The sequence below is a fragment of the Chenopodium quinoa genome, unplaced genomic scaffold, assembly GCF_001683475.1.
Source record: "Chenopodium quinoa cultivar QQ74 unplaced genomic scaffold, ASM168347v1, whole genome shotgun sequence".
Taxonomy (NCBI): domain Eukaryota; kingdom Viridiplantae; phylum Streptophyta; class Magnoliopsida; order Caryophyllales; family Amaranthaceae; genus Chenopodium; species Chenopodium quinoa.
The window spans coordinates 2406811-2416465 of NW_018742461.1; the positions used below are offsets into that span (position 1 = coordinate 2406811).

Sequence of the window (9655 nt, forward strand, 5' to 3'; positions counted from 1 at the left end):
ACTTGACCAAGAAGTGCGAGGAGATGCGTTGTTGATGCAAGGTCTTCCTCCACAGAATCAAATAGGCTGTACCCTGGTGATGATTCTCCATCAGCATCAAGTACTCGACAGACGCAGCAGGAGCAACAGCAGCAGCAAATACCAGGAGGATGAAGGAAGTTAAGATAGATGAAGTAGGGTATCTGAAATCCTTGCCCCACGAGTCTTTTCAGAGCCTTTCTCATCTGGTGGTAAGAGGTGACCATGATATGGAAAGTTTAACAGAAGAGGCAGGGGAGGTGTTCCGAAGTGGCCGTCTGTCCTCTCTACACTCCCTTGTAATTTCTGACTGCTCCAAATTGAAGAGGCTATCAGGAGAGGGAGTGTGGGAGCATCTCACCGCCCTTGAGAGCCTACATCTGAAGTTGCTTTCTGAGTTGGAGTTGGATGATGATTATGGAGATCTCAACACTCGAGAATGCACAAACGAGGATAATGATGGCACTGATATTGACATTCCCTGGAAATACCTTCATCAGACTCTGCATTCCTTGGTATTATGGTACCTCCCTAAGCTGGTGAAACCTCAAAAGGGAATGAACCGCTTGACTGCCCTTCAATTCCTCCAAATTACTAACTGTGACAATATTGAATCCCTATCGTCATGGATAGCCTGCTTCTCATGTCTCAAATCCCTGTAATTCGGAATTGCCAACGACTGAAATCACTGCCAGAAGAGATCTGTCACTTCCTTACAACAGGGATGCTCGCCAGTGTTAAAAGAAAGATGCCAGGAATCAATTGGTGCTGATTGGCCCAAAATCCAACACATCCCTCGCATTGATGTCTAAAGGAAAATACAAAGGTAATTATCATTCTTGCTTGTGGTTTATTTAATTTGGTCCGTTAGAAAAAAAGATTTAAGTATTGATCATTTTTCATAGGTGAGCGTAGGATTCTGCAGCAGCTGGGATGATAACCACTTCTTTAAGCAGACTTACGCATTATCATGCAGATGTGAGTGTCACCAGGATGACTACCTTCAAATGCGGTGATAGCTTATGAACGTTTTAATGGCCGAAGGAGAATTGCTTCAAAGAAGAATAATCTGGAACTAGCAGTGCTAGTCCTGGATGTATATTACTTGCTAATTGGCTACATTGCTATACTTGATTATTGCCTCTCGTTTTCTACGGTCTAATTATTGGTATATACGTAACAAAAGTGTACTATGCTCCAGTGTCTTTGGTCAGTCCCAAAGAAATTATTTCTTGTTCACTGACTTTATTTTTTCGATGTGACTCAGGTAGGGCTGCATCCAGTTATGGTTCTGCAAAGTTGTTTGGTGTGACTTGATGCTGATCTTGCACCCATTACTTGAAACGTCGCTTACCTTCCACAAAGAAAATGAAAAATATCAGTGTCGCTGTCAAGCTGGGGCTCAAGTTAAGTAAACCAAGGAAAACAAAGGTTAGTACTTACTTGTGCTTCTGATCTCTAGTGAATACAACTTGTAAAATTAAGACAATTTGGTTACATTCCTCAATTATTCATCACATTCATTACAAGCTGAAAGAGTAAACTAATGATTAATTTTTTTACCCATTCAGAAAAAATTTCATATGTAAACATGTTTGTAACCTTTTTAATCGAGAAATGAGAAGAACGAATGATCAAATCAAAGAGAGTATTTATTTATTTTAGGGAAATTCTCATCGGTAACATTGAATTTTTTAAATTTCTCAATGGTGAGAATATGTTTTCCTTTAAATATATAGGTGAGGAATCTAGTGAGGAGAAAACGTAAAACATATTTTCTAAATTTCTCTGGTGAGAATATGTTTTATTAAAATCATGTCACCGGTCACCTGGGATTGCTGGAGGAAAGCGCATATCAAAGGTGGAACTATTAGATAATAATCAAAAGTTGTGATTATTCAAAGTAAATCGCCTAAAGTTATTATTCAAGTGAATTATTTCTAATTACTCTATAATAAACCACTGTAAAAAAAAATTTGAATATAATGGGACTAACTTCAAATGAGTAAAAACTGACAAATAAAACGATTAGCTGTGTAGATCGAGTACGGAAAAGTAAATAGCTATAAAATGATGGTACTAGACAACCTGTCTTTCAATTATTGTGGGCCTGTGGGGGGAACAAGCCTGAAAATTTGATGAGGATAAAGCTTGTCTTTTGAAAAATCCTAAACATTCACACCTAAAAAACTTACTCCCTTATTGATTCGTTTGCATTTCCTTGCATTCCTCAAAAACACAATTAACCCAGAAGAGAGAAGAGTGAGAGAGAGATGGATGTAGCAGGAGGGCTTTCACTGGTGCAAACCATCCTTCAATTGCTGGACTCTGCTGTTTGGAAGGAAACTCGATCTGTATTGGGTGTGAAGTCCCAGCTTCATAAACTCAAGAAGACTATGTCCACCATCGATTCCATCCTACGTGAAGCTGAAGAACAAGAGCGGCTGCACCACAGTCATTCCAGCTACCCTGAGCGTGACAGACTTGAGAGGCTTAAGGAAGCTCTTTACCAAGCCGATGACTTGTTTGACGAGGTTACCACTCTTGCTCATCGCAAGCAGCTCATGCCTGGCAACAACTTGAGTAAAGAGGTATCCCTTTTCTTCTCTCGCTTTAATCAGCTTCGTTCTGCTTTCATTTGGTCTCGGGAGATCAAAAGCATCAGGGAAAGGTTGGATGATGTTGTCAAAGATCATCAGCTTGCTGTTGGGTTTAGACACCCGGTTGTTCTCAAGGATAGCACGAGGGAAACTCACTCATATGTGAATCTGGAGAATCTGGAGAATGATGTGATTATTGGGAGGGATGATGATAAGAGGTTTTTGATTGATATGTTACTAGACACTACTGTTGAGGGGAATGTTTCTGTTGTCAGCATTGTTGGGATTGGAGGGTTGGGTAAAACTACTCTTGCCCAACTTGTCTATAGTGATGACAAGATTAAGAAAGAATTTCCATTGAAGATGTGGGTTTGTGTCTCTGATAATTTCAATGTCAAAGCACTTGCTGGTCAAATTCTTGCAGCTGCCACCAACCAGGCTAATCAAAGTGATGGCCTAAGTATGGACCAGCTTCAGATAAAGCTTAGAGAAGGAATTGATAGGAACAAGTATCTACTTGTTCTGGATGATGTTTGGAATGAGAATTCTGAAGAATGGAGGACAATGAAAAATTTGTTGGTTGGAGGTGGGAAGGGTAGCAGAATTTTGGTGACTACGCGCTGTAAAAAGGTAGCTGTTGTTGTGGGAAGTTGTTGGACTCATGAATTGAAGGGTCTCTCAGACGAACACTCTTGGAATTTGTTTCAAAGAATGACGCTTGAATCGGGGCAACATCAAATAGAGGCAAACTTGGTTGATATAGGAAAAGAGATTGTTCGAAAGTGTGCAAATGTTCCACTTGCCATTAGGGTGGTCGGAAGTCTTCTTCGAGGTCAGGAGGAAAGTAAGTGGGAGAATTTGAAAAATACTGATTTGGCAAACATTGTACAAGATGAGAGCAATGGCATAATACCTGTGTTGAAGATCAGTTACAATTATCTTCCGTTCCATTTGAAGAGTTGCTTCAGTTATTGTGCAGTATTCCCAAAGGATTACGAGATTATCAAGGAGGATTTGATTTGTCTTTGGATGGCTCAAGGCTTCATTATGCCGTCAGATGCAGAGAGTTTTGAAGATGTTGGGGAGGAGTATTTCAAGCAGTTATTGCAAAGGTGCTTCTTTCAAGATGTAGAACGGGCAGAAGGTACTAAGGAAATTATATCATGCAAAATGCATGATCTAATTCATGATCTTGCCAAAGAAGTAGCAGGGACAGACATATTGTCGTGCACCTATAGTACACGATGTTTTAACGAGAAAACTCGCCATGTATTCATTGATCGAAGTACCCCTAAAGATGTTGTTGGTAAGTTGAGCAATATGCAAAGGATGCGTACATTTCTGGGTACAGAGGTTCGTTATTTCTCTTTAAAACCATTTGTGGGGGGTGTATCAAATTTAAAATATTTAAGGGTATTACGTTTAAATGATTGTGATGGATTGAAAAAGTTGCCGAGCGGGATAGGTGAATTGGTGCATCTAAGGTATCTTGACCTTTCATATAATGGGGATCTATGTGTATTGCCCTCATCCATTACCAAGCTTTATAGCTTGCAAACATTAAAGTTGTGTGGGTGTATGGATCTAAAAAGGTTGCCAAGGGAGTTGAGGAAATTAGTTAATCTTAGGCACCTTGATATTTCTGGTTGCTGGAGTTTAACTTGTATGCCTCCTGGGATGAACAGCATGGCATCTCTGCGAAACTTGACAGGGTTTGTAGTTAGTGGAAGTGCAACAAGCGATGCAGTTTTGGGTTGTGTTTCTGGTCAGCTTGAAGATTTGGATGATTTCACCAATTACACTCACACTATGGAGATTGTAGTTAAAAGAGACGTGAGATACGATGCAGTAGGAGGGGGAATGCTATTCAAAAGTCCAAAATTGTGGGAAGTTATGTACAATTGGGTAACAGAGGAGAATACTAATGCAGAAGTATTGCTGCAAGGCCTACAACCCCACTCGAACCTTAGACAGTTAAGGTTGTGGTGTTATCCAGGAGCGGGGCTCCCAACCTGGATGATGACTCTCAGTTGTTGTCTCCCAAATCTTGTTCAAATTGAGATTCGTGATTGTAAAAGGTTGGAGCATCTTCCGTTGATGAGTAAACTGCGTCATTTGAAAGTCCTTAAATTAAAAGGTTTGAGTGAAGTGGAGTATATGGAGAGTAGTAGTATTAATAGTGGAGATGATGATGAGTTGGTATTCTTTCCATCCCTTGAAACGCTGGAGCTTTGGGGTATGCCAAAGTTGAAGGGATGGTGGAAGTCATCATCAGAATCAGAGGAGAGTGAGACACCGCAAGCACCAAAACTTTCTCGTCTTGATATAAGTGGATGTCCAGAATTGACAACATTTCCTTTGTGTCCGGAACTGCAAGAATTGGAATTAAAAGGTTTTAATGAAGCGCTGGGCCCAATAATGAGGGAGAGTGCTCATGGTTTGTCGGTTTCTAATAATAATCATAAAGAGGATCAAGGCCGGCAGGGAAGATTGAGGAAAGTGACGACAGATAACGTGGGATATTTAACTTCTCTTCCCATCCACTATCTTTCGAATCTCTGTATTACATTTGAACAGAAGGAATTGAAAACAGGAGAGGTGGGTGAGGTGTTCCGAAGCGGCCGCCTGTCCTCTCTTCGCTCCCTTCAAATTAGCTTCTGCCATAACTTGAAGAGTATATCAGGACGAGGAGTGTGGGACCAATTCACTGCCTTGGAGACTTTAACATTGTATTACCTTCCTGGGTTGGAATTGGAGGATGAAGATGATGTCAGCAACAACAAAAGCACAGAAGAAGGAAGTGACGCAGAGATGCCATGGAGATACCTTGCTCCCACTCTCCGTTCCTTGGAATTATCGGGACTGGATGCCATGGTGAAGCTGCCAAAGGGGATTGGATGCTTATCATCTCTCCATTCCCTTAATATTATGTATTGTCCAAAATTGAAAACAATGCCAAAAGAGATGCGCCACCTCACCTCGTTAACCGAACTTCATATATGGGAATGTAGCCCAGAATTAATGAAGGAATGCAAGAACAAGAATGGTGCTAACTGGTCCAATATCCAACATATCCCCAACATTAAACTAGGTATGAATGATAAAATAGGGGTTATTACTATTATTATTGTCGTCTTTTCACTTTTATTTTTCCAACTTTTTTAAGGAATGGATTGCTTGCTGGCTTGCTTATCATCTCTCTAACACCATTAATATTTGCTCCAGATTTCTTCTAAAATCAGCGCCCGAAAGAATTCATTTACTCAATGTTCGTTTATATATAACTCCACTGGTCAAAGGTAATGTCTACCCATATTCAATTTTTGGGTTCATAGCATATGATGCCTTGTCAATTATCATGTTAGTATTACCATTTTAGTAGTTTTGGTCACGCATACACCAAAAGTTTCACTAGTTTTACTGTTGACTATTGTAATTAATACAACCAATTTTTCATGATTAATCTTCTAATAGAAGTGATAAATTGTATAGATGTATACCCTTGTACATAAAACTAAGTAGATGAGTAGATCGAATTAGAATATACCTTAAAATTCAGACTATATATATTAGACCAGATTTCTTAAGGTCTAATATCTGAAATTTCAGATATATTAATTAAAATTATGAGAATAAGATATTTGGATAACACACTTTTAAGACATTTAACAGTCTCTTATGGATTTCGATATAATGAAGCTTATGCTTGCTGGTTACCAGAATACGGGTTATATTATATGTGTGGGCTTTGGCTGTCTAGTTGAATTTCACCATATATAGGTGCTTGTGTATATACGTGTTTATTTCAGATTTTGTGCAAACATAATATCAATGAATCAAGGGGGGATGGATATTACCTCATGTTTGTTAATATTGGCATTAGATTCTTATTGGCACAATCTATCTTGACAACACACATTCACACAAACCTTAATATTAACTCCTTAATGAAAAGTAGAAGTTGCATGCTGCTGTAAGTATACTCTGATTCAGCTCATAACTAGAATCAATAGTATTGCTATTTAATTTTTACATCTATACCTTTGGAAAATTGGCATGTTTTGTTTTTAATGATGGTCAACCATATTTTTCTATGAGATGAGCACATCCTATTGTTATTAACAAGGTTGATAATTAATATGTATATCACTACTGATTTTGCTAGATGATGCATACTCCTCCTGATGATATCTGCCATTTTTTTTTTTTTGATTTAGTTCATTAGTGTGCGTTGAAATTAAATGTCCTGGTCCGGTCCTATGGCTCAATCCATGGAACTTTAATACATAGTTATATTGTTCAACCTCAAAAGTAGGTTCTGTTGCTGCTTGCTTCATATATCATACTGTCATGATTTTTCTAGCTGATAGGATTCATATACTGTAGAATAGGAGTTTTGCCGAATTTCTACTAAACCAGGATTGTTGCTTAAATTGCAATCAAAGAGTAGCTTAAATGGGATGAGAGCATAACAAGGGAAGGATGATTCTTGGATTCCAAGCACTGGGATCTCCAGTTTGTGAGATTCGATGCTGCTAGTTCTAGCACTGCAGCTCTACCATTGATCCACTTATCTAGTATCTATTTCACATGGGCTGAAAGGTTTCAGAGCAGGGAAGGAGAAGGTAACTATCTGCACTATGAAGTAATTGAGTTGAAGCTATATTTTACTGTTTCTGCGTTATGCAGCGTGTGAATGTTGTATTCCCACATTAATTCATAGTAAAAGGTAATGGCCTTTATGATTGCCAATTTATATCTGGCTAGTAAATTTCTTGTTACTCAGTAGTAAACCTTGACAAAGTTTCTTGCATCTATTGTTCTTCCATCAGTGCTATATAAAACATCTTAGGCCTTGTCATTTAGCTATAAATGTCATTCTTTTAGAGCCCATTTATTGAAGTGTTAGGAAAACAAATGAGTCTAGAGGCCTTGTGTTAATGGGTTAATGGGTTAATGCATCCCGAAAGAGGGTCTAAACCTGGAATCAGGATTCATAACTGAGGCCATGCATTTATTTTTGAAAAGTTCCATGACAAGTAGTTTGTTCCTGTTTCATTTATACTTTCCTTTTTAGTTCTGAAGTTGCAATCTGTTAGGTATTCAAATTAAACATTTCAAAATTGCAATCTGAGAATTTAGGTTAGCTGATGAAGAATTCCTGAAGAAATGGCCACTTAATCAAGCTTCAGGTTCTCATTGTTCTATAAGATGCTTTTATCTGGGTCATCAGGCATGGGTAAGTTGACTAATCTTCGGGTGCTACCATTGTTTGTGGTGGGTATGGAAAGGAGAGTTTCTACAGAGGAGCGATGTATGGGAGACCTGAAAGACCTAAAACCCCTGACCAACTTAATAGGTGGCATAGAGATCAAAATCGGCAAAAACTACATGAATGATGATGGAGGAGGAGGGTATTTGAAGGGTATGAAACATCTCACTGAGGTTGAAATTCTATATTCTTATGAAAATGATGGATGTGTAGAGTGGGAAGGGGTGATGGAAAAGCTAGAACCACCTTCGAATCTCAAGAAATTTGTCTTGAGGTATTACAAGGGTACTAAAATTCCAAGTTGGGGTAGAGCACAGGATAATTGGGCTATTTCTTTCCAGTCAATGAACTCCACATATTTTGTAATGAGAAGGTGGAGAGTTTATCAGAATATGGGGATGTATTCCGGAAATACAAATACACTTCTTACCTAAGAAGCCTTCGAATTTCTGGTTGCCCAAAATTTGAGGAGACTTGGAAGAGGGGGGTTGGAGCATCTCACTGCCTTGGAGTCATTAGGGTTTGAAAACAATCATCAACTTAGCTTCTCTGAAGACGAGGTCGATGATGATGGCATGCCATGGAAATCCCTTCAACAATGTCTCCGTTCCCTGTCTATTAAATATTGCCAGGCCATTACATCACTTCCTGAATCAATGCAGAACCTCGCCTCCCTTCAGAACCTTGAGATAGTTAAGTGTCCAGAACTAGAAGAAAGATGCAAAGAACCAGATGGGGAGGACTGGCCCAAGATTCAACGCATCCCCCACAGAATAATTGGTAAGCAATTACAATGAGTCACTTTTCTGTTTAGTTTTGAAGCACTATGTGTTGTTTTCCATTGAACCATCTACGCTTGTATGCTTGTGCAGAATATACTACTCGTACTTATATAGTGTACTGGTAATTAATTGCAGGTGAAGGCGTAAATTATTTTTTTCATGAAGCATGAAGTTGATATCAAACTTTCATTATCATAATTCATAATTAAAAGGTATTTTGATCATTTATATTCTTGATTTGTAGAAAGTTGAAAGATTTTATTTTCTGAGTGGATGGTGTACAATCTTTTATTTTCGCATGTATGTACTTTGCCTGATGATTGACTGCCTATGAACCCTATTATAATTCTATAATGTCCAGGTACTTGTTAATGTGCTTCAGATTGTACTCATGTGAAAGCTGCTAAGAGCGTCACTTCATTGGATGAACATGATGTGGAGGAGTTAACCAATTCTCAAGTCTCTCTGACTATTTGGAACCAACAGCTAGCAAGCGCCTATTTTATCTGTTGAATGTTGATTCAGATTTACGATGTAGCTATGGACGGTCTGCAGGAAGCTGCTGTGGGATTTGACGTGGAGGACTGCAAGACTTGGCTTGACAGAGTGAATTGCAAAAATATCTTTCAAGAACGTATTTGACTCAGGATCATGTAAATACTTCATAGTCTTTCAAATAATGTATTGTGAAAGAAAAATATACAGACGACTCTTTTAGACATGTAAGCACGGCAATGCAACATTTAGTATTGTTTGTATCTCAATTTTCTCCTTAACAGAGTAGAGTATCACTGAATGAAAAACCGTGAATTTATATAATAGTGAGATTATTTCCTATAATACTTGTGTTGCAATGTTACATACATTTTGCCACCAAAGGTTTGGTCATTAGTTCATCACAAATCTTGTATGAGTATTGTTTTGAGTTAACAATGTTCTCACTTTCAAGAGTAGAGATCGAAGTCATCGAACAACCATTTTAA

General features: G+C 38.5%; 1 protein-coding gene across 4 annotated transcripts; it reads left to right on the top strand.

Moving 5' to 3' along the window:
* Positions 1 to 2046: 2046 nt before the first annotated feature.
* On the top strand, positions 2047 to 9504 carry LOC110718701 (disease resistance protein RGA2-like). Of its 4 annotated transcripts, none has more exons than XR_002510951.1 (6): positions 2047 to 5709; positions 5844 to 5917; positions 7005 to 7243; positions 7761 to 8670; positions 8808 to 8884; positions 9034 to 9504. XR_002510951.1 is itself a non-coding variant. In XM_021897588.1 (2 exons), the coding sequence occupies exons 1-2, from the start codon at positions 2292 to 2294 to the stop codon at positions 5852 to 5854; spliced, it is 3429 nt and encodes a 1142-aa protein (XP_021753280.1). In that variant the 5' UTR covers positions 2047 to 2291; the 3' UTR covers positions 5855 to 7374. The 4 variants fall into 4 exon arrangements, 1 of the variants encoding a protein (XP_021753280.1); XR_002510952.1 differs by having other exon boundaries at positions 7010 to 7243; XR_002510953.1 differs by having other exon boundaries at positions 7064 to 7243.
* Positions 9505 to 9655: the final 151 nt, after the last annotated feature.

Coding starts and splice junctions, on each gene's coding strand:
- LOC110718701 (XM_021897588.1), top strand. CDS start 2,292: ATGGATGTAGCAGGAGGGCTTTCACTGGTGCAAACCATCCTTCAATTG.